The sequence below is a fragment of the Squalius cephalus genome, assembly GCF_949319135.1.
Source record: "Squalius cephalus genome assembly, chromosome: 13".
NCBI lineage: Eukaryota > Metazoa > Chordata > Actinopteri > Cypriniformes > Leuciscidae > Squalius > Squalius cephalus.
The window spans coordinates 21045607-21069516 of record NC_137134.1 but is presented as its reverse complement, the minus strand read 5'-3'; the positions used below and the strand labels follow the sequence as shown (position 1 = coordinate 21069516).

At 37.0% G+C, this 23910-nt stretch overlaps 3 protein-coding genes across 11 annotated transcripts in view; 2 read left to right on the top strand and 1 right to left on the bottom strand.

The window, feature by feature from the left end:
• The first annotated feature begins 7253 nt into the window (after window positions 1-7253).
• tal1 (T-cell acute lymphocytic leukemia 1) lies at window positions 7254-13382 on the top strand. 2 transcript variants are annotated; one of them, XM_079890404.1, is made up of 4 exons: window positions 7254-7404; window positions 8893-9455; window positions 10421-10512; window positions 11676-13382. In XM_079890404.1, the coding sequence occupies exons 2-4, from the start codon at window positions 9004-9006 to the stop codon at window positions 12110-12112; spliced, it is 981 nt and encodes a 326-aa protein (XP_079746530.1). In that variant the 5' UTR covers window positions 7254-7404; window positions 8893-9003; the 3' UTR covers window positions 12113-13382. The 2 variants fall into 2 exon arrangements, with proteins under 2 accessions (XP_079746530.1, XP_079746529.1); XM_079890403.1 differs by having other exon boundaries at window positions 7328-7404; window positions 10421-10542; window positions 11676-13376.
• A 4763-nt stretch (window positions 13383-18145) lies between these two features.
• Window positions 18146-20684, top strand: pdzk1ip1 (PDZK1 interacting protein 1). Its single transcript, XM_079890267.1, has 4 exons — window positions 18146-18288; window positions 18411-18525; window positions 19306-19386; window positions 19636-20684. The coding sequence occupies exons 1-4, from the start codon at window positions 18222-18224 to the stop codon at window positions 19706-19708; spliced, it is 336 nt and encodes a 111-aa protein (XP_079746393.1). The 5' UTR covers window positions 18146-18221; the 3' UTR covers window positions 19709-20684.
• The window catches only part of patj (PATJ crumbs cell polarity complex component), a 104259-nt gene continuing 100331 nt past the window's right edge, over window positions 19983-23910 (bottom strand). For all 8 annotated transcript variants that reach the window (XM_079890251.1, XM_079890254.1, XM_079890250.1 and 5 more), the window contains 2 exons: window positions 23780-23903; window positions 19983-22607 (listed from right to left, as the gene is read on the bottom strand). In XM_079890251.1, the coding sequence (XP_079746377.1) occupies window positions 22461-22607; window positions 23780-23903 (271 nt within the window). In that variant the 3' untranslated portion in view covers window positions 19983-22460. The remainder of the gene's footprint in view (window positions 22608-23779; window positions 23904-23910) is intronic.

The following is a 23910-nucleotide window of genomic DNA, read 5'->3' as shown; positions in this document are numbered from 1 at the left end:
ATGCGCAGTGATAAAAAAAGAGTGCCGTGACCTGGCTGGTGATTCAGAGATTGACGTGGAAAGGTGAAAGACCCACATGCACACCCTTGTGAGGTAACTGTACTTGGACAGCAGCGCCCCCTCAGCATCAGATTTAGCGTGGGCTGTGTATTTATAGAGCTGAGAAACAGCAGACCGAGCCGCCCGCCGAGCTGATGGATGAATCACTCTCTCAACCTGCAGAGATAAGAGCTAGAGAGAGAGCGATAGCGCACATCTGTAGCCACGACACACACTCCCCTCGCTTATGATCTCATCCTTCGTTATTTACCTCCTACACATAAACCCCCAGCACACAATTATGCTCCATAATGACCCACAATACCTGGAATGCGGAGAGTGCACAGCATGGCATGTTTGACGTAAACAGTCTTAGGATTTCTGCGGTTGCAAAGGGAAATTTCTACAGACCAAACGTGATTTTGTTTATTTCACATGACTTATACCATGGTATTTTTTGGACCTGTGTCATGCAATTCTCTATGTTTATCTATAATTTCTATGTTTGTACCATAGTACATTTATTCCTTACATTTACCATAACTGTGGATTCATGGATACGTAACATGATATTTTTTGGACTTGTACCATAGTAAAACTATGGATTCAATGGGCATGACACCATAGTACCCTTACAAAAGTGTACAGTGCTGGTATAGTATATAGTATACTTTGAAATATATTATGACACTGACATGTTTGTATTGTTTTTGTATGATATTCCATGGTACTACATGTCCAAAATACCGTGCTAGTACAATGTCCCACAAAAACATACACTTTACATGTGTTTTTTGGCAATTACCATGTTAATGCCATGTTTTGCTGAAGTAACTGATGAAGTAAACTAAAATATTTAGGGCATGTAACATGGTGGTATCATTGGAATAGAATGTAAATATCAGTACAAAAATAAGTACCCTGGTTTACTATAAAATTACCATGACACAGTTCCATTACTCGTTTGTAAGGGATATAAATATCAGTGTATGAATGTGGTAATCATTCAGTACTAAAACCTGACACCATCTGGTAATTCCAGGTATATGGCTACAAATATTTGTGCAGGATAATGTTGTGAATTACAGCTGTGAATCAAGCAATTCCACCCACAACGGCAGGAACACACCCTCAACCTCTTGCCAAGCGAGGCTCTGAAAAAATACTAGGACCTGAGGAGAAAACAGCACACTGACCCCATTCACTTCTGTTTATTCATGACCTCATTTCTTATTCGCTCTTACTATATGACGCTGTGTCACTTTGGTATACTGTAGTACGGTTTACAATAGCCACATCAAACGCAACTAATTCTGCTGACTCTGTAACGAGAGATTCAGCAGACGCCCTTTGGTGCAAAAACCTTCAGAGATACAAAAGAACACTGTTTTAGAGCACTGGACCGGCTATAGATTATATAACTTGTATTTCTTCAAGTCTTGTGTGTGTGTCATACACAAATCAAGCAGTATTTGCCAATGTTGCACTTGGGGATTTTATTTTTTATGAAAATCTGTCAATAGTTAGACTTAATGTATGTTTTATATGAAGGTCCATAATCTTACTTTGTTCATAATCCTACAAGTAGGTTGCACAAGCCAAATATGTCAAAAGAGGGGTGGCGTGACCTGGTTTAAGTGGAAAGAATGTCTTCCTTGTGAAAACAACTTTCCATAAAGCTCCTCTCTTTAGTGAAGACAAACTGCATGACCTTATACGGACTGAAGACGGGACACAAATGCAGGAGGAGCTTAGTGAATAGCTCTCTCTAGTGGACATTTTGGGTTCCTGTGAGACAGATTATTGATCACATATTATATAAACACAAAGATCTACTGTTCTAAAAACACTTACGGTATCTACCAAAGAACCAATTTGACATAAAAATGGACTTAATCCTAACAGCTCTGTGACTGACTGAATTGTTAATATTTTCCCGGGTGGACTTCGTTGTGAATTAATAAAGATTTGTTATTATTATTTGTACAGAATAAGCTCACAGTTTTATGGAAGCTTGTTTCCGCCACTGAATAATAAATAAATAATAATAATTGCGACTTTTTATCTCACAATTCTGACTTTTTTTCTCACAATTGCGAGATATGAAGTCATAATTGTGAGAAATAAAGTCGCAATTCTGAGAAATAAAGTCGCAATTGGGAGATATAAAGTCAGAATTGCATGATGTAAAGTCGCAATTGCGAGTTATAAAGTCAGAATTGTGAGATACAAACTATTCTGAGGTAAAAAAAAAAAAAATCCGTCTTTTTTTTCCTTAGAATTGGACTTTATATCTCACAATTCTGAGAAAAGATGCCAGAATTGCGAGATATAAACTCGCAATTATGTGTTATAAAGTCAGAATTGCGTGATATAAAGTCGCAATTGCGAGAAATAAAGTCAGAATTGCGAGATGTAAACTCGCAATTGTGAGATAAAAAGTCGCAATTATCTTTTAAAATGTTTTATTTTGCGGCGGAAACAAGCTTCCATACAGTTTTCATCTCTGTGTGGTAATACTATACCATCAAGTCTTAAACGGTCAAGAGTAGCATATAAATAAAACTACATATAAAGCGGATGAAGTCTGACCTGTAATGTATAAAAATAATAATAATAAAAGAAAATGTCTTTAAAGGGATAGTTCACCCAAAAATGAAAAATCTGTCATCATTTACTCACCCTCAAGTTGTTCCAAACCGGTATGAATTATTTTCTTCAGCTGAACACAAAAGATGATATTTTGAAGAATGTTAGTAACCAAACAGTTGACGGCAGCGATTGACTACCAAAGTAGGAAAAATATATATTATGGGGTCCATCAACTGTGTGGTTACCAACATTCTTCAAAATATCTTCCTTGGTGTTCAGCAGAAGAAAGAAATGAGTGAACTATCCATTTAACCTTTTCCAGTTTTCTTTACATAAATTATATCCAGGAACATGGGCAATAATTTCTAAGTAAAGAGTGTATGTCATACAGGGTCTAACCATAAGGGGGCGATGCAGCATCGAGAACATTTGCAGACACACTTTCTGAGAATTCATGATGCAGTCAATATCAAATTTCTCCATTAGAGGGCGTATTTATAATTGTAAATTTCCCTCTGTTTTTAAGTTTGGTAAAAATACAAAAATGAAAATAAAAACAGTTTTGAATGAACTAGCCGGTTCTTTATAGTTAATAAAGGCTGCGTCCGAAATCGCAAAAAGGGTATTTTCTAGCCTATGAATGTAAACTGGATTTATCCTACAACATTTGCCATGTTGTCGTTATCATAACGTTGTCATTGCCATAGTTTGGTCTGGAATATAGGCCCTAGTAAGAGCCCGTCTCTTCCTATTAGACATTCTCTGGCCTAGTCCGATTCCTGAACAAATGATTCTTATGAGCAGGTTATTTTCAGTGAGTCAAAAACATACAGTGCGACTAGTGGTAGTCCGATTCCTGAACAAATGATTCTTATGAGCCGATTCTTTATAGTGAATCAAAACCAAAAGGCAACCAGTGGCAGCCTACTCCGACTCATTTGTGCCAGTTCTTTTTAGGCTACTGAATCTCACACACACACACACACACACACGCGCGTGTGTGTGTGTGTGTGTGTGTGTGTGTGTGTGTGTGTGTGTGTGTGTGTGTGTGTGTGTGTATATATATATATATATATATATATATATATATATTTTTTTTTTTTTTTTTTTTGAGTAACGTTAGCCTTTGGTCTACCTAGTTTTAGGCCTACATTTAGGCCTAACGTTATTTGTTGTAGCCGAGGTCTGTCTGTTCTGTTAAAAACTAATGTCCATTAATGCCTTTCCCCCCCATTTCTTTCTTTCCACATAAATAGGCTAAACTTGTGTTTTTTTCCAAAGTAAAATACAATATTTATCTACGACTGCGGCTATTTTTAATAGGTTATTTATTCAGCGAGGGCGAATAATGATCTTCAGTTATTAATGTCCGCAATTTTCGGCGCACAATCAGTTGGACATTTGTCTGAGGAAAACATTTGTGTGTGTGTCCCTTGGACATTTCACTTAGCCTACCATCAACCAGTCGTTTTAGACTAGCCTAATTATATCTGGGATATTTGGTTGTGTGCATATAGCCTAGCTAGCCTAATAGCTATGAATATAGTGATAGCCTTATTAACACTAGCCTAACTTATATGTTTTGTCGCTCGCACCAAATAGTAGCTATGTTTACCTCAGGCGACAACTAGCTTATGGCTAGTTTAGCACATTAAACTCAAACTGTAATCTGATTTTTTGGTTAGGCCTACGTAAAAACGAGTTGTAACTGTTTAAGTAGGCTATTTGTGTAAATTGAAACAACATTTTTTAAAATACTTTGTTTCGACTTCCTTTGGGATGTGGTGGTGGTGATTAATAATTTCACATCGTGATTCGCGCAGTGCTGCAGTGAAACCCCCATAACTCACCCGTTCATCAGGGAGGCTTGCAGGAAGCTGGTCGTGACTTCAGCGCGTTCACGAGTTCGTCCTTGAGCACTGAGAATCGTGACAGGTAATGAAGATCAGCATCGGATCACGAGTCTAGAAACAACACGCGCGTGGAACAGAACAACCCCTTTCCTGTTTATGGGGAAATGAGTAAAAATTCAGATAAATAGCATTTCAGAGAGCCGAAAATTTCTAGTTGTTTACAAGTTTGAAGAACTCAATGAGAATTTACCTCGAGTGTAAGGGTCAATTTGAGCCCGTCGTGAGATGGTTATAGTCTGCATCTTGAAAAAGGTCCATTTAATGTTGTCGGGCTGGGTGTTTATATTATTAACTTGAAATAATGCGAGTAAATATAGAGCAGATTTATATTGGGTTGAGGAAATGTGTGGGAAAGCTGGTCATGGTGGTAGTGTCTGCCGAACAGCACTAGCTACAGTGGCTCTCATCCATGTCTGATGGATGAACCCGGGGTCGCTGGCTCACTGATACCGTCTTATCGCTCTCCGCAAGGTGGTCCTTTGAGGTTTACACCAAATTCTGACGAGTCTCGCAGGGCATCCTTCCCAAATCACTCAAAATCCGTGGCAATGAACTAACAAAGGCCCAAGATCAAAGGCTCTCAGATGATGGGACTGATTTCCCTGCGTGTATTTCATACATTCATTCATGAAGATATATAGCCCATTATCAACTGCCTTCTCCTCTATACCTGACACACCCCTCTCCAATGTTGACAGTTACAGTTATCTGTGTTCATTTTGGAGTAAATGTGTTGACAACGATGATGACGAACTAATGAGCTTTATCTTCATCATCATAACATCTTCAGTACACTCAAACATTTGCACATACCTACAGAGAAAAACATTTGATTGACAATTATAACGTGTATATTGTCTCGGATTTCTTACTGAATATCTAGGCTATTAAGCTACAAATATAGAAGTCTTCAAGCTTTATAGTCTATTGTTATATTAATTATCACAATAATTTATTCATATATATTAAAGAATTCGGATGCACCAATTTGACATTTTGGCCCATACTAACTAATTTGTAATGGCCAATATTATATTAGCCTCTCTCTCTCTATATCTATATCTATATATATATAAAATAACACATAAAACGAGAAAATGTGTGTAATTATTTAAAATATAATTATTATATACACACTCCTGGAAAAAAAGAAAATAGAAAAAAAGGGCCAAGCCAAAATTGGCAAAATATTTAATGGTCCTAATTTAAAAAATAAATAAATTAATTAATCACTGGTCAGGAAATTAGCAAGAATTGCACAAATACTGTAGGTAAAGTAAAGTATATATGCTTACCCACACTTGCAGACAGCTTTTTACAGGAAGAGTCGTCAGTGTTGTTCACTAATGACTTCAAACAGTTGTCTCCCAGTTCGTTTGAGTTTAATGTGAGACCAAAATATTCACTAGGGTTCAAATTTGGACACTGACCAGGCTAAAACATAAGCCTGATTGATCTTGCTCTCAAGACACTTATTGGTTGTCTTTGCAATTTGGGCAGGAGCATTGTCTCGTTGAACAATAACATCTGATCATTCCTCAACAACTTTTCATTTGAAAGCAAGCTATTCTGTAATATTCTCCTGTACTCCAAAGCATTAAATGGCTTTTCACAGTGATGAAGCTCACCAATACCAGCAAGGCTCCCCACATATTATTCTATTTCTCAGCAGATTTTGGAAGACACCACTCTTGAGCATCACCATGCAACTTCCCATATTCACAACTTCCCATATTCTGCCAAAAACTTCATTCAGTCTTTGATGTTTGTCTGAGACAGCAATGGCTTTTCAAGTAGTGCATTTATAAATCTAGCTAATTTCCTTATTTGTGGTCAAGGCAATTAAAAGCTTAGTGTTTAACCATTTTATAATATAAATATATGCAATTGTATATAAATACATGTTAAGTGTTTAAAGCTCCTGTTTAAAATGTGTTTAAGTTCAATAAGGCATCAAAACATTGTAAATCTACACAGTAGTAAAGTAGAATTATTTCAAGAGCCTAAAATTCAAATATCAGAATTTGCTTACAATATCGACCAAGGCAGATATTAATATAATGCTGACAGTCCATAATGATATATTGTGCATCCTTAATAAATACATTTATTTGTACTGTTCTATAAAGAAAATGTGTAGGCCTACTTTAAAACAGGTAGGCTAAATGAGACAAAATAAATGTGAAGAATTAAATCGAACGCCACCTGAAATAACCATTAAAAACAGCAATTATGTCTGTTAGGCTAGCTCATTTCGTGTGTCTACCTTCATAAACATGTTTTACTCAGTGAGGGAGGGTCATAGGCTGCCGCTACACGATCTCCAGTTGATTCTGAACGCCCGAAAACGCTGAAATGTGTAAAAACAAACAGCCGCTAATGGTACTTTTCAAGCCTACATCCCCAGCCGATATCACTGAAAATGTGTTACTATTGGCCGCATAATTAATTTCTGATTGAGCCCCTGAAGCAGTTCAACAATATTACGCATTCGTTTTTCCCCCCCCTCCTCAATCTGCTGAGTTATTTTTTATGCATATCCATTCACAATATAAGTCTATATTTTTCTCTTCGCATTTGCCCTCGATAAAAAGCAAAATAATAATGAATCATTTCATAAATAATGGGTTTAGGGGCTTATCGAGCGCGCAGTGGCCGCCACTGCGCTCTTATCTCGCCTGGCCACATTGCGCCCGTGTTCCGCTCCCCATACTGAGAAGCGCGCGCTGGACGTGATGTGGAATTATATAGACCTCACTTCCAGTTCCACACAGCACTTCAGTGCATCTAAAACCTCAGACATGGATGACCCTCCACAAAATGGCTCCATGCACACACTAACATCCACCGCCCGACGACGGTAAGAGGCGAATATTGGTGTTTCTGCGCTCATTTGATACTAACGCAGGTCATAATTAGGCTTTCTATCGACGCCAGATGATTAATATAAGCTCAGGTATGATTTATATCATTTATATTTGGCTGTATTCGGTCTTGGAGCAAATAGGCCCTTGAGCCTGCAGAATGCAGATATCGATTTGGCATTTATTTTATAATTAAAGGGCGTTTAGGACATGATCTTTTCATCGAAAGTTAAGAAATTCGATTCATTTCGATTCGATTTTCCTCACGGCTGCTATTTTCCTCGTTTCCGTTTAGTGCTTAAAAATAATAGCCACCATAACTCCACCAATAAATGAACTAATCTCATCGATATCCCAATTATTAAACTAAAGCTGACATTTTGGTCGAGTTAGTTCCTAAATGGTAAATATTATTATTTTATTTTTTTTAAGTTTGTTGCCGAATTATTAGTCTATTTGACACCGTACACGTAACGTTTTTTTTCGTCATTTCTGGTCGGTTATTAATGCTGTAATCTGTAAAAGTATTTATATAAATACGATGAAATACATTATTCTATAAACTATATCTATACGGAGGAAACAGAAAGACGTAGCTAAATGTAGAAGGGAATGACGTATTAATATTTAGCCATCTTGTAGTCTATATTTACACACAAAATAAGCAATAGATTATTAGATGCCACTGGAGAAAGAAAACATTACAAGATACTATTAACATGCTCAAAAATATTGCAACAGATTTGAACAAACAAATGCCATTATAAACATAAACCGTCAACGAAAAAGTTAATATACATTCACTATTTAAATATTTATAACATTAAAACCATGCAATAATAATAAAAGGTTCAAAAATAGCGCAATTACTCGCGTAAAAATCTTCGTTTTAGGTTCAGAAAAGACGTAAATAAATTATCACCACCACAATAAATACGCTAATATGATTCCATATTGATATGAAATCATGCTAAATAGATGAATTATATAACGAGTAGCCTAATGTTAAAATAATAACAATAATATTAATGTTTGTCATTTAAATGTGATATGATTAAATATGCTAATCTGGAAAGGTGTTATTGAATTCGTCCTCTAATAATTATGCAGATTATTTTCTGTTAAATAAATGTCGAACAATGTTTGCAGAAGATAAGCTCTTTTCCAACGAAGACACCGGTATGACACGCTTATCTCCAGATACCATGAGCAGAATGATGATATATAGGCTACAGGCCAAGGTCAAGTCAAGGGAAAAAAGACACTAACCTAAAAGATATTTAGGCAAACCTGCTTGTCTATCCTCGTAGAATGGATGGCACAGGCCTTTGCGTGGATACAGCAGTTGTGTGAGACACACATGACACGTGCTGTCATAGAGCTGCATTACTGTACTGTCAGTGTTTCCAGTCACGCGCGCAGCGAGGACGCGCGTAATAACGCGGGCGCTCAATCAATGTGCATAAAGGTGTGTGCTTTCACAGGTGACCTCCGATGAGAAGCTGAACAGGCGCTGGATTGGTTGGGAATTACAATTTCCTTTGGATACCACTAATTATAAGCGTTTGGATTTTTTTCTGGAGCTGGACTTGAGGATGATGGAAAAACTGAAATCCGAGCAATTTCCGCTCAGCCCGAGCACGGAGGGCTGCGGTTCCCCCCCGCCCGAGGAGGGGGACGCATGCGGGAAACAGGAAGGCACGAAGGCAGAGACAGGGGAGCATCACCTCCCCGAGGAGCGCCGCGTCCTTAATGGAGTTGCCAAGGAAACGGCTCACCACGCCACCGAGCTAAAAAAGGAAGTGGCGGTGATCGAGCTGTCCAGGAGAGGAGGGAGCGCGGATATAAAAGGCAGAGAGCTCAAGGCAGACATCAGCCATAAGGTGCAGACCACCGAGCTGTGCAGACCACCGATCCCACTGCCGCTGCCTCCCAGAGACCCGCTGAGCGACACTCGAATGGTGCAGTTGAGTCCGCCCGCTTTCCCTCTCCCGGCACGAGCGATGCTCTACAGCAACATGACGCAACCGCTCGCCACTATTAACAGGTAACAGCACTTTTACGCACCACGCAAAGTAGGATATGAAACGAATGCATAAACTTAAAAGATGCATGCATTTGAATGTGGATTTAGTCTTTTTGTGCATGCTCGTTTTTGTTTGTTGCAAAGATCTTTAATTTCTCGTTTTTAACATGTTCTTGCTCTAGCCTGAATAATATGATTTATTTTATGATGCATGAAATGATCGGTAGCGTATGCTATGATGCCATCAGAATCTAAAGTTCTGATGCAATTCAACCTATTAAAATATATATTGAATGACCCCGAAACATTTATAATGCATAAAATAAATAATTAGGGCCTATATATTTTTTTAAAATAGAGTAATCATTTTCTTAGTATTTCGTTTATCAGAGTTCGTTTTCTCCTTATTTGATAATGCAATGTTATATATTCGTTTCCGTTTCTATTCTATATATTCTACATCTATATTAAATATAGAAGTACTTCGTTTTCTCCATCAGCAATTGAATGTTAAAGATAAATTGAATGCATTAAAATGTATTTTTGTATCTTTTTCTGTACAATTTAATTGCTTTCTATTCTATTCTATTCTGTTTAATGACATTTTAACTATATAAATATGAACAAACTGCATTTTAAGACTACTATTTAATGCATTCAAATGTATTTTATATATATATTCAAGTTTTTTTCTGTACAGTTGAAGTATTTGTGTGCTTTCTATTCTATTTTATTCTATTCTGTTCTGTTTAATGACATTTGAAGTATAAAATATGTATAAACTGCATTTGTGGACCATTATTTAATGCATTAAAATGCATTTTCTTTTGTATATTTTACAAGCTTGAATTACTTGAGTGCTTTCTATTTTATTTTACTCTGTTTAATGACATTTGAAGTATATGAATAAACTGCATTTTAGGACCATTTTTCATATTTTAATAAGCTTGAATCACCCGTACTGAGTTGTGCCTGTTTCTCCTCAGTGGTTTTGCTGGAGAAGTGGAACAGTATGGGATGTATCCCAGCAATCGAGTGAAACGCAGACCTGTACCGTATGAGGTTGAAATCAGCGATGGTAGGACCATTTTAGATCTTTCTAAGTATGGTAAGCCACTCTTTGGCTGTGCTTTTCTCTTTTTCCTTTCATTTATAATTTCCCTCCATCATCTCAGTTTCATTCTCGGCCATTTTAAATGACATCAGGCACCATTTGGTAAAATCAAATATGTAGGGGGTTTTTTTGTTGCAAAAACTGAAGAGAATGAAACTGAAAAATGAAAATGATAAAGTAAAACAAACGAAATAACTTCAGATTTGATTTGATTTATTTGATTTTGATTTGAAAAAATTCATGCAAATATTCATGCACTTATTTTTAGCAAGGAATGCCACTTTAGTTGCACATCCAAATTAAAGATATGTAAAATAAATATTTTTTTATTCTAAAGTGACAATTATGTCACCAATATCGTTGCATCATACTGTATTGCATGAAAATGCATTTCCTCTTAAAATAAGCAGAGAACAAAATATAGTTGTGAAACAAAGACAGAAGACAGAAATGAAAAAAGCGAGAGAAATAAATGGTTACAGTTGCCAATAGGAACCAACCTCCCCCCCTAAAAAAAAAATCAGTGTATGTGCACGAGAGATAGCTGCGAGTTGTCTATAAAAATGCAAATACGAGTCAATGTGTTTGGCTGCGAGTGCTGAGACTGAGATGTGGGATTCTAATGAGACGGAAACGCGGTATGCATGACACAATATGCTGTTAGATGATATAGAAGAGCATCAAAGGTAACGCTGCCTTCGCTGCCTCTTCAAGACAATAGCGAAAAATGCTTTAAATTATTCCTTAACTCAAGATGTTGGGAATCCATTTAAATAAGTGTAATTATATGAAGTCACTGGTGCATCAGGCAAAGTGAAGCATTGATAGCCTTGTTCCAACAGAGCTGTCTAGGAAGAGAAATGGCCCTGAATAATTGAATGTAAAATGCCATAGATAATAGAAAGGTTAATTAATTCTTGGCTAAATAGGGGGAGATAAAGAGCTAATCTATCAGTGAGAAGTGAGTGAACACCTTAGGTGTGTTCACAAGCAAACCACTGTTAAAGCACTCAACTGTGTTGTTAAACGCTGCTGATTTGTTATGACTCGACCTCTAAAGGCGGATTTTGACACTCCAAATGTTTGGAAAGGAATTGAAGCTAACTCTACTTTCTCTGCTTTCACAGGTACAGGTTCGCAGCCCAAAGTCGTGCGACGGATTTTCACGAACAGCCGCGAGCGCTGGCGGCAGCAGAACGTGAACGGTGCCTTCGCCGAGCTGCGCAAGCTCATCCCCACACACCCTCCCGACAAGAAACTCAGCAAGAACGAGATCCTCCGCCTGGCCATGAAGTACATCAACTTCCTTGCCAAGCTCCTCAATGACCAGGACGACGTGGTGGGCGGCGATGCCTCCGCCCGGGCCAACCGAGATGCAACCCTAGTTCGGGACGACCTCCTTCAGGAGATGCTGAGCCCGAACTCCAGCTGCGGGAGCCTGCTGGACGGGGACGTCAGCCCGGAGAGCTTTACCGAGGACCAGGACTCGTCGGTGGAGTCCAGGTCTTCGGCGAAGGGACTGCATCATTCCAGCCTCCCGCTGGACGGAAACACCCAGCGATGACTGAGTCGGTGTCGACGGACTGACTTCTGGAGCCCTAGGTTTGAGAGGGCGCAGTGCTTCATGGACCTCAACTAGCGTATGTCGTGTGCAAGCATATTCTTACGTAAGACTTTCTTTTAAGCTCTTCTCCTCACGCTTCGATGCTAAGGTGCCCTCCGTGATGAGACGCTGGTACGGGGGAAAATGTCAGGTAGACTTTTAGTCCACACTTGGTTGTTTAGACAGGAACGCCACCTGAAAACGATAAGAAAACAGAAGATTGAATGGTACCCACACCTCATCAGGTACACCGCTGGTAAGGAGGTCATTGGAAACAGCTGGACTTTTACAACAAAAAAGAGCATTTGGAGAAGTCAAGTCCTAGAAAAGGAATAGTTCACCAAAAAAATTGGCATCACTTACAAACCCTCACGTCATTCCAAAACCAGACTAAAGTGAAGCCCAAAAGAAGAAAGTTCTAAGAACCGTACAATGAAAGTCAATGGGGTCCAATTTTTTTGGGTTTTTGGACCCCATTGACTTTCATTGTATGGATAAAACATTCTTCAAAATATCTTCTTTTCTGTTTCCGCTGAAGATGAAAGTCCTACAGGTTTAGAGCGAATTGAGGGTGAGTAAATGATGACCCGGCTTTGGCTTTGTGCAGCATCTTTGAGACAAATGTGTACATACTGGGAATTTCAATGGAATATGACCTTTAAGTATTATTAGCGTCATTGGCAATAGCAACAATGCTATTTGGGGAAAAAACTATCGCCATTTTGTAAATGGTTTTTCGGTATAATGTTTCAAAACACAATCATTCGAGAACAATGGTGGAGGAGGTACAAGAATGTGTAGATAAACCGGGATAATGTTGTGTGTCTGTAATGATGACCCTTGTTCCTTTAGACTGTTCTTTTTGCATTGTGATCATGGTACACCATTAATTCACATCTCCATCTCTCCTTCATTCACTCGTTTCTTTGGCTAAAACACCCCTCCAACCCGACCATCTCGCAATGACGCATTCATTGAGTAACGTTCTGTCACTTTATTTGACTTGTATGAACTTGATCTGCTTTTTAGCAGAGGATTGAGTAACCAGTCTTGGTACCTTTAAGTCTTTTATTGGGTATTAAATGAGCAAACAAACAAAAAATGGTTATTTTAATGTGATATTTAGTAGAAAGACCTTTGTTGTAAGGTGAAAATCTATCTATGAATATATGCAATGTTATATCTCACAAATTTTATATAAAAACCCACAAAAATAAAAAACGCAAACCTGAAAATGTGTGCTGTTGTTATGAAAAATGCTGAATGTAATAGACAATTCAGTTCAGGTCACATATCATGAGTATTTGTTCGTTCATATAAATGTCTGAAATATAATAGCCATTTCTGTTGTCATGACAACTGTAAAGGTAGAGAAGGAAAAAAAATATCCAGTGGAGCGTTTTGACAGAAACACAGGGATTAAATAGAAAAAAAATCTTGCATTGAAGGGACTTAGATATATGAAAATACTGTCAAGTCACTCATGCTAGTCAGGACTTAAAGAAAAAATACAATGTATTTTTATGGAAGGAACAAAATGTTAAATCCCTGACATGAAAAATGAATACAGCGGGATGTGATAACATGAAATACCTTCAACAAGATTTAGATTCCGTCTATGACATATACTGTAGGTGCTTAATACGTCAGAAACACAGAAAAGGCCTATCTTGTTTTAAGATTTTGAGGGTGTAAGGACAGTCAGGGTCATAGCAAGGTGTCTATGGGTGTCTAAACCCTGGGAATATGAGTGTGAAAGGCTGATAAGAATCAAAGCCAATGGAAAAGTCATTGGTGGGTCTACTAGCCCCATGGGGCCTGTGAAAAACTGATCCAAGGGCAGTTCCCAGACCGATCACTGATCCACACCCACACCCACATACGTGCACGACCTTGTCAAACGCTTTCCGTCCTATCAGCTAAAGGACACGAGAGACATTTAGACAAAAGAAATCAAGCTTTTATGCCATTAAATGAGTGTCATATCAAGAGGAGGTGTGCCATCACAAATACACCGTTTACACTCTCAGTACTGTGGCCGTTCAGTATGAGGATGGAAAATTGGTGAGAGAGTGAGAGAAATATTGATAGTATTTCATGACTTTTACAGTATTTAACATGAATAGCTTAACTACTGACAAGAAAATGTGGTCATCATTTACTCATTTTGTTCCAAACTGTTGGTCTAAATATATGTATACATTGAGCTCCAAAAATGACAGAAATCAACAAACAAAATGTATAAAATCATTTACGCAATTATGGTGCTTAATAAATAAAGAAAGAAAGAAAGAAAGAAAGAAAGAAAGAAAGAAAGAAAGAAAGAAAGAAAGAAAGAAAGAAAGAAAGAAAGAAAGAAAGAAAGAAAGAAAGAAAGAAAGAAAGAAAGAAAGAAAGAAAGAAAGAAAGAAAGAAAGAAAGAAAGAAAGAAAGAAAGAATATAAAATATACATTTTGAATTGTATTTGAAAATAATTGTTTTTTTTTTATTAATTTAATTCTTTAAGTAATTGTGAACCAAAACCAAAAATCATCATAATATTTAATTATGGTAATTTTACAAAAAGTTTCGCGAAAAACCACAATGTTAATATCAATAAATATTAAAATGTATAATATTATATAATAATATATTTTTTAAATAAAATGTATTTACAATATTATAGTATTTATAATCATATTTAAAAATGAACTTTTATTTCACCAATATTTATTTATTTACTTTGAGTAAACAAAACAGTCGCAATAAATAAATATTATCCATAATAATCCATTTGTTTATGTGATTTTTTGGGAGCTCAATGTTTATATAATTATCACTGAATGGAAAAGAGCAGCCAATAGAATCTGGAAAATAACATTTGTTTCACATAATAAATAAAGTAAAAGTTGAGTAAACGATGACAAAATTGTCATTTCAGTAAGACTTAAGTTACATTATAGGTCCGAATCAAAATTTTTAGACGTAACACAAACATGTTTCATTTATCTCATTAGGTAAATCTCACCATAAACAATTAAACCGTGGGCTCAATATCAAGTTCTGCTGCTCAATTAGAGTTTTATTTGTCCATTGAAGATTAGTAAGATCTTCAATGGTGTCCGCTTCCCATGAATACTAAAGCCACATGATCCACAGGCCTGTGTGTGTGTACGGTGTATCCCAGCAGAGATTAAACACACCATCAAAACACTGTAATTCTATTAAGTCCCTTCATTCATCTCAAATGCCAATGCGCTCACTCTTGAAATGGTGGGATGGTTGTACGGATTCAATCAGGGATTTCTGACGCCATCTTTTCCCTTTTTAATTAACTGCGGTGTAGTCGCTATCCGCCTTTTTCCCACCAGTGGCCCCAAACAGGGGCTCCAGAGCTTCAACCTGGATGGATCTCAAAGGAGCCCCATCACAACAAAAGGACATGCTTACCGACTGATAAAGACCACCATTACCCTGAGATAACTAGACAAGGGGAGAGAGTATTCAATTAAGACGCCCCTCCTTCTGGGACAAGGACGTCCCAGTGAACCTCCCGAAGGTCTGGTTCTCAGAGGCAGGACGGGCCAGTGGAAAGAGTCTCCGTTGGGGTCTCTCATGGCTATCTTCCACACCATCGGCAGAAGTGGCTCCCTTGGGGAGCGGGCCGGTATTTTTATACGAGGTGTTAATGAGAGGGCAGTGCGCATTTCAAGCAGTGCTAATTTCCTCTGGGCTGAGAGACGCTCATGTGTCCCTTGAGTCCTGAGGGGCGGATCGTGGTCTTCATCCAACTCCACCTCTTTTTCTCTGTTGTGGTCTGTTAATCATTTGCTCTGTCACTCTTCACCTCAAGAGCGCTCTCTTCATGTGAGCTCATCTATTGTGGTTTAATAAGAGAGGACGAAGACGGTCTGCAATGCCCTCAAGTTCAAACAAACTAGTCATTCATCAACTTGTTGTAGGATAGTCAAGCTAGGTGTTTAACAACGATGTGTTGTCTGAGTGAATTATTTAAGGCTCTATAAAAGACGTTTTGTCGTGCCGACAGGTCTTTTTCATCGAGAGAAATGCCTCTTCTGTCGTCGTGGTTTGCATCGTTCAAGAGGCTGACAAACAATTTTTGCGGTAATTTGTAAACAAAGTCAAATATTTCAGGTTGTACAGTTGTGACGTGTATCACTGATTCTGTGTAATTATGACGTAAAATGACTCGTAATGTGCGTAAGGGCTCATGACTTCCTGATTGTCGGAAGTTTCTAGTAATCCTGAAGAGCTTAATTAGCTGGTTCAGGTGTGTTTGATCAGGGCTGGAGCTAAACTCTGCAGGACAGTGGCCCTCCAGAAACCGAGAGGTCGTTTACACGACACCGTTTTCAACTAAAAATGTAAAACTTTTTATGTGTTCATTTACACGACAACAGTGTTTCGGGGGGCCTAAAAACGCAAGCTTTTGAAAACGGGTTTCAAACTGCATGTTTTTGAAAACGATACCGTTATCGTATCTGTGTAAACTACAAAAACGCGAATTCGTGAAAAAAAAACTGTGACGTCATGTGCAATATGTATCACGATTTCAGTCTGTAGGCGCGAAGTGTTTCTTTATAAAGTGACATCGCCAACTACTGGCCTGGCATGAATACAGCATTTTTAGTCGTTTTTGGGATCCGTGTGAACGGGATCATTTTGACAATTGTGTTGTCAGTATGCGAAGAAAAAACGTTTCAGTTTTTAGTACATCTTTGTGTGTAAACGTGAGTAAACCCTGAGTTTGACACCCCTGGTGTAGATCTTCCGGGGACGGTTGGGACCAAAGTATTGGCTGTAATATATATGGTACCAAAACGATTGATTTGGCACAATATGCATTTGCTACAATATGCATTTGCTTTTACACTGTGATCACATCATACAGTCAAACATTCATAATGTGCACCTGACTTTAAGCAGTAGTTCTTATATGTATTTGGCACATGCTTTTATCTAAAACGACTTGCAGTGCATTGGATTCAAGGTATGCATTACAATAATTGCAAAAACAAAAGTGTAAAATGTGCACAGTGTGTGGTAGACACTCTACATTACACTCTACACTACATTTTCGCAGCGTTGCCATGGAAGTAAAGTGTTTGGTTCCTCAAAGAGCCTTTCAGTGAAAACCATTCTTAGACTTTTAAAGGAACTTTTTCAACTATAAAGAACCTTTTGTGGAACGTAAAGGTTCCATGGATGTTAAAGGTTCTTCATGTAACCATAGATGCCAATAAAAAACCTTTATTTTAAAGAGTTCACAGTAATACTTGCATTTATGCATGTGAATTTACTTACAATTCAATGTTTTATCAGTTCATGCATTTTCCGAGAATCAAACCAATGACCTTGGTGTACACCATCCTCCGTTCACCTTGCAGGAATGCTTCTCAGGGATGAAAACCTAAAAATGTCCTGAGATAAACACATTAATGTTATGCTGAATGTGGAATAATTAACTCCAGACTGTTAAATTATTAAAAAATGAATAGACACCTGAAGTGTAGTGGTCAAAACACAGATCAGAGTCAATTATAAAGCTTGCTTGTTTTACTCTATAGCTAAACTGTAACTTCCACAGGAGCAAAGTGGCACTGGTGGGTTTAATGTGTCTTCAATGATCTGTTACTAATTGAAAACCGTGGAACGCTAACCAGACAAATTCCGTAATCGCGGGAATCTAAAGACTCACATTAGCGGCTTATGTAGCGTCTTCATTTCTTAAATCTGCACGGTGGGATAGGACTTCCTCCACTGGATTAACAACTCTACCGTCATCTTGAGAACAAAAACAGCAGTATTTATGGAAGCCATGAACATTTATGTAAGTTGATATCAGATATGACTGATAACAGTTGAATCGGATGATCATATTCACATGCACTCGTCAGATCTCTGTTATCCCTTTGCGATGCACTGGGTAAATGATTGACTCGACCTGGATGGACCACTGGGTGTTGTCTTTTCTTCCATTGAATTTCAGATAACTGTTTCCTGGTTAGAGAAAAGCAGGGATTCAGGTCTGAGTGTTTCACATTTTTGCGAATCTAAAGAGGAATAAACATGGGGAAACCAATCGCTGTGCTTCACTGGCTTCTGCTCACACTGGGACTGGCAGCGGCTCAAGCAGGTACAGCCTTTACACATTTATTTTTTGGAGGGAAATCTAGAAAAAAGCATCAAGCATTTAAAGTGAGGTTTTCAATAGTTTTAGGTATTTTAATGTACAGTTTTATCATGTGTCTCTTTTAGAGAAAGCAGAGCAAACTCTGCCCAACTGGCTTACAGGAATCATTGCCGTTGCGGTGTTCCTCTTTCTCATCTTCATCGCCTTCCTTGTAAACAAAGCATGGTGTGAAAATCCAAGGTAATCTGTTGCGTGTATATTTCAAGGCCATGCTGAAATCAGTAGCATTTTTAATATTAAGGGTACAGAGTTTTCCTAAAATTGACAGTTCTGTCAATTTATTCACCATAAAGTCGTTCAAAACTTGTATGACTTTCTTTTTTTAAATATAAATATAGGCCTATAAGTTTTGCATAGGAAAGTCAATCTTGCGTAGCCTATATTGCCAGAATTTTCATTTTTGGGTGCCTTAAAGTTTTAAGTGCAATCAACTTGGCTGTTTAAGTCATTTCAACTTAAATTACATTAAACTGACTTAAAATGAGTTCAATCTTGTGTAAATATAAAAAAGTTGAAAATTGCTCAACTTATTTAAAACAATTTAAAAACATAAGCTGTCATCATATTGATCAACTTGTCAACATATTGATCACAGTGATTTTGGGTTCCCCGAAGAACCTTTCCACAAACAGTTTTTAAAAGAACCATTATTGTGTGAAGAACATTTTTAAGATCTAAAGAACCCTTTTCCTTTTGTGCAATGAAAGGTTTCTATGGATGTTAAAGGTTCTTAGTGGAACCATAAATGCCAATAAAGAACCTTTATTTTTTAAAAGTGTATAATGTATATTCCTTAATTTTTCTCATTAATAATATGTTTTAAATGAAAGTTATTATAAAGTAATTCATGTTCATCTATATAGGCTAGTACACATAATACACAATTCTATTTAGCAACTAGTTTCCAAATCTGGTGTGTTTAAACACCACATTATAATCCGTTTTTCTTTTTGACTAAAGCAAATCAGAAGCAGTCGTACCCAATGAATACGCCATGACCAATGGATCATCAGCCCATGAAACCAGTCTTGACGCAGTCAGGTAATAATACCAATACAGCCGTAATAAAGCGATTCAACACTATAAATAGACATTCCTGGGGAAAACAGATATACTATCATTACTGATACTGCTCATGAGAATTGTTTATATGGCCTGAAATCACGTTCAACCTCAAGAAACTCCTCATCTGATTGTGTTAATATAATGTTAATGATTCAAATGAATGGAAAAGGAGTGAATATTCCCTTGAAAATGCTATTAACACTGGAATTGGCACTTGTTTTTCAGGAGCAGCGACGACCCAAACACATATGAGAGCATAATCGTTCACCAAACTGACGAAAAAGTGACCGCAATGTAATTTCAAGGAAATGTCCACAATTAGCAGAGTCAGCACACCATGTTAACCTTGCGTTCTGTTGTAATAAGTTATCATTTTAATAGCTGACACAGCTCTTTCTTGTATGAAAGTTTAGCAGTAGATTTCTTTACAGAACTTTAGTTCATTCTTAAGGGCATTTGTTGATGTACCAATTTTTAACATGATTTAATATTAGAAATTCAGTATCTTACAGATATTTGTTGTGCAAGCCTCTTTAAAAAAATAATTAAAAATCAATATACTTTTTGGACGTTTTGGAGGGTAGGAATTTTAATGTTTTTGAAGTACGTGTCTTCTGCTCACCCAGGCTGCAATTATTGATAAAAAATACAGTAAAAACAGTAATATTGTGAAATATTACTACAATTCAAAACATCAGCTTTCTATTTGAATATATTTTAAAATGCAATTTATTCCTGTGATTTTCAGCATTATTAGTCCAGTCTTCAGTGTCACATGATCCTTGCTAATTTGCTGCTCAAGAAACATTTTCTATTAATGTTTAAAAAAAGTTTTGTGGAAACCATGACACTTTTTGATGAAAAGAAAGAACAGCATTTATTTGGAATAGAAATCTTTTGTAACATTATACGTCTTTACTGTCACTTTTGATCAATTTAATGCATCCTTTTTCAATAAAATTATTTCTTTCAAAGGAAAAAAAAAATCTTACTGACCCCAAACATTTAAATAGTAGTAAACTAATGCAGAAATGGCTGGTGTGAAGGTTTTTCGTGCCTTAAAAATTCAAATAAAACCTAAAAATAATAATAATTTTACAGGTAAAGATCTGAAACAGGCATAGATTTCTCTTTATAATAAGTCAAAATGTGTTTAAAATTTAAAGAACTTTATTTTCTGACACTTTAGATAAATTCTACTTGTCCAAAATAAAGCCACAGACCATAATGACCACTTTTGTAAATGTTAATAAATCAGCTTTATTTCAGGCTTCGATCTGTACCTTATGTATGAATTCAACTAAAAGGTTTCTTTGGACTTTAAAAACATTACACTGACAGAAAATTGGCCGATATAACGGTGTTACGACAGCGTTAACCTCGACCGCTGAGTCATCTGAGTGCGAGTTGAAGAATCATATGATTCAAGCCCAAATGTAAAGATCTAGTGGAAGGTAGCAGACTGGGGTGTTGCATTTTCTTGAAGGATAAAGGGGAAGACAGGCAATCTTTTTAAAGGGACGCAGCGCTGGACAGTTCAGAACACACTGTCCACATGGCACGAGAATTCAAGAGGCATAGTATGCTTACGAAATCCTAGTGGAGGAGACGGTCTGGACGAGGCTTCCATACGCTGTCTACAACCTGGAGAGTCTCTCAAGAGCCTGCTACACTTCCTCTAGGACAGAGACTGACACAGGATATCCTCATATTGTGACACACAGACACACACGGTGTCAAACTAGGATATGCGAGACATCTTCATGAAGACAAAAGTGATGCAAAAACACCCTAAAAAGGAAATAAATTACATATTTACAATGAAATGACAAAAGGTGTGCAATTGAATTACAAATGGAATTACAAAAACGTAATAAAAAACTATGTTATTCATAAGGATTTCTGTCATTTTTGAAATCTCGATACACAATAGCAACATGATACAGTGGACTAGCTCTCCCAAAAATTAAAATTGTCATTATTTGTGTCACTCTCTTACTCTCTTCTGAGGAACCTAAAAGGACATATTTTGAAGAATGCTAAAGCTGCTTTTTTCCATACAATAAAAGTCAATGGGGACTGGGACAATCACGCTCCAAAAATGTTGAAGCCATGTAATGAAATTTTAATTTCAGGAAAGATTGTAAGTGAAAAACGACTTACAATAATAGCTTTGTGTGCAGAAGTGTCTGAAATTTTAACTGAAATAAAAAAGCAAGCATACGACTTCCAAAGAGTTGAACTGTAGCGCACGAGTCAACTTTTGAGATACTTCAATGGTTATTTTAGTCATTTCTGAAGCAGTCCCCATCCACTTTCATTGTATGGCAAAGAGCAGCGTGAACATTCTGCAAAATATCTCATTTTAAGCTGCACAGAAGTCAGTCATACCAGTTTTTGAAATACTCACAAAACTACCCTGCAATGTAAAGAATTTGATTGAAATGATACTAATATCTAATACTAGCTAAACAAAACATCCCAACACAGTATGATCTGCCTGTTTCACGGCACGTCTATCGTCCCTTATTAACGCTCGTTCATGAATTCATCTCTACATTTAATCGATCTGATTTCTTGAAAATAAGGCGGGTTTGTCGAGTACGTATTCATTTTAACTACACGAAACAAAATCATGGACAACCACACTAAAAGTTGTCATATGTGCACTGAAATGATATCACTAATAAAGTGTGTGTTAGTGTGTCTACCACTGTAATTTTTCCTCCTGGTCTTGAGTTACCAGCACTCATTTCATCAACATAATCATCTGTAATATCACCCCACAATTCACCGCTCACATTCACCAGTGGAGAGGCTACAGGTCCATGACTAAGACAAAGACGATACAATAAATTCCCTTTATGAGTATTTTTCTAATCGATTTCGATAGCAGGTGCACAAACAGTAACAGGCGCAGTTTAAACGATTGAGTGCAAACATTCTCCATATCAGGAAGTAAAGTGGCCGGATAACAGCCGTTGCTGACACAAAGAGTCTCTTTAATATGTGTGAAAGGAATGTGTGTTTTTCAGTAGATGTAGTGTTTGTTAGGAGAGCACAGAGAGCGTGACGCTTCCCCGCTGCTTCTTCAGTATGGCCACGGCCTGCTCGTGTGTGACGCCCTCTAGACTCTCTCCGTTGACCGACAGCAGCTGGTCTCCACGCTTCAGACGCCCGTCCACTGCCGCCGCCCCCTGCAGGTAGGAGGACAACAGGATTATTTATTCATTTACAGAATTAAATGACCACAACTGACCATTATTATTTTCAATAATGCTTAACAGACCATTAAATGTACCAAAAAATTTCAAACAATATTTAAATTATATATGTATATATATAAAATGTTTCATATGTCCAAGGACCCCTGCACGGCATTCACAGACCTCCAGAGGGGTTAGTAGAGTCATCAGAAAAATCTATCAGGTAAACACAAAACAGGCATTGTTTCTAGGAGAATATGAAGTGTCTGATCTCTGGATATGTTTGTGTGAAACCGAGCTCTGTGCTGCTCCCTGGTGGCCACAGCGCAACACTCACCTTTAAATATTGTACAGACATTACTGGTGCAGCACAGAAAAATATGCAAGTGTCTGCAAATGTTTTTATTTTATAAGCCTGTAATAAAAAAGCAATATTACTTCATTTATATTGCTTAAACATATACTACATTCCAGTGCTCTTTTAGTATTATTTATAAACTATTATATTTTTTTATTTAATATTTTTTGTTTTCATTTAGTCATTTTCATTGTTTTTTGTAATTATTTCCATTAAACTGTAATTTTTTTTTTTTCAGTTTTAATAATTTTAGTACTTTAGTTTCTCTCAGCTGAAAAGGAATCATTTAAAATGTTCAGTTTCAGCTTTTCATCTAATATTTATAGTTTCAGTTAACAATAACAACACTGCTACAATTTATATTGCTTAAGCAGCTAAAAAAAAAAAAAAAAAAAAAAAAAAAAAAAAAAAAAAAAAAAATTATATATATAATATAATTTTTTTTTTAGCTGCTTAAGCAATATAAATTTATTTACTAAATTATACTAAAAATAAAAAACAGCACAAATGATTAAATGTTCTATTTTCGCAAATTCAAGTGACGATAGTCCTTTAAAATGTCAAATAAACTTAATTGGCCAAAACTATCAAAAATCGTATTTAGTACAATTAGAAAATGAAGAGACAGGATGGAGGAATGGGATAAATAGGATGTTGCGAGCTGGATTCAAAATGTTGTTGCCCACATGAGCAACACGTCTCCATTTATCAGAGCACATGTGCTTTCCATGGCTCTGGTGTCCAAGTACATTTAGTTTAATTTCATCTGTAAATGAAGACAGAACTTGATGATCCTAAGAATTACCTTGCTGAAGACTGTTTTAACGTAGATGGGAAGATCTCCATGTGGACTCCCAAAGCCGCCAACGATACTGAAGCCCAGCCCCTCTGAGCCCTTCTCCAGAGTGATGGTCTTTGGCTTGGGCGTCCTGTTAA

Excerpts from the sequence above, each read along its gene's own strand:
- tal1 (XM_079890403.1), top strand. The coding sequence starts at position 9,004 with ATGATGGAAAAACTGAAATCCGAGCAATTTCCGCTCAGCCCGAGCACG. Across the intron at positions 9,456-10,420 it reads CCGCTCGCCACTATTAACAG|TGGTTTTGCTGGAGAAGTGG; the intron begins GTAACAGCACTT and ends GTTTCTCCTCAG. Across the intron at positions 10,543-11,675 it reads TTTAGATCTTTCTAAGTATG|GTACAGGTTCGCAGCCCAAA; the intron begins GTAAGCCACTCT and ends CTGCTTTCACAG.
- pdzk1ip1 (XM_079890267.1), top strand. The coding sequence starts at position 18,222 with ATGGGGAAACCAATCGCTGTGCTTCACTGGCTTCTGCTCACACTGGGA. Across the intron at positions 18,289-18,410 it reads ACTGGCAGCGGCTCAAGCAG|AGAAAGCAGAGCAAACTCTG; the intron begins GTACAGCCTTTA and ends TGTCTCTTTTAG. Across the intron at positions 19,387-19,635 it reads ACCAGTCTTGACGCAGTCAG|GAGCAGCGACGACCCAAACA; the intron begins GTAATAATACCA and ends CTTGTTTTTCAG.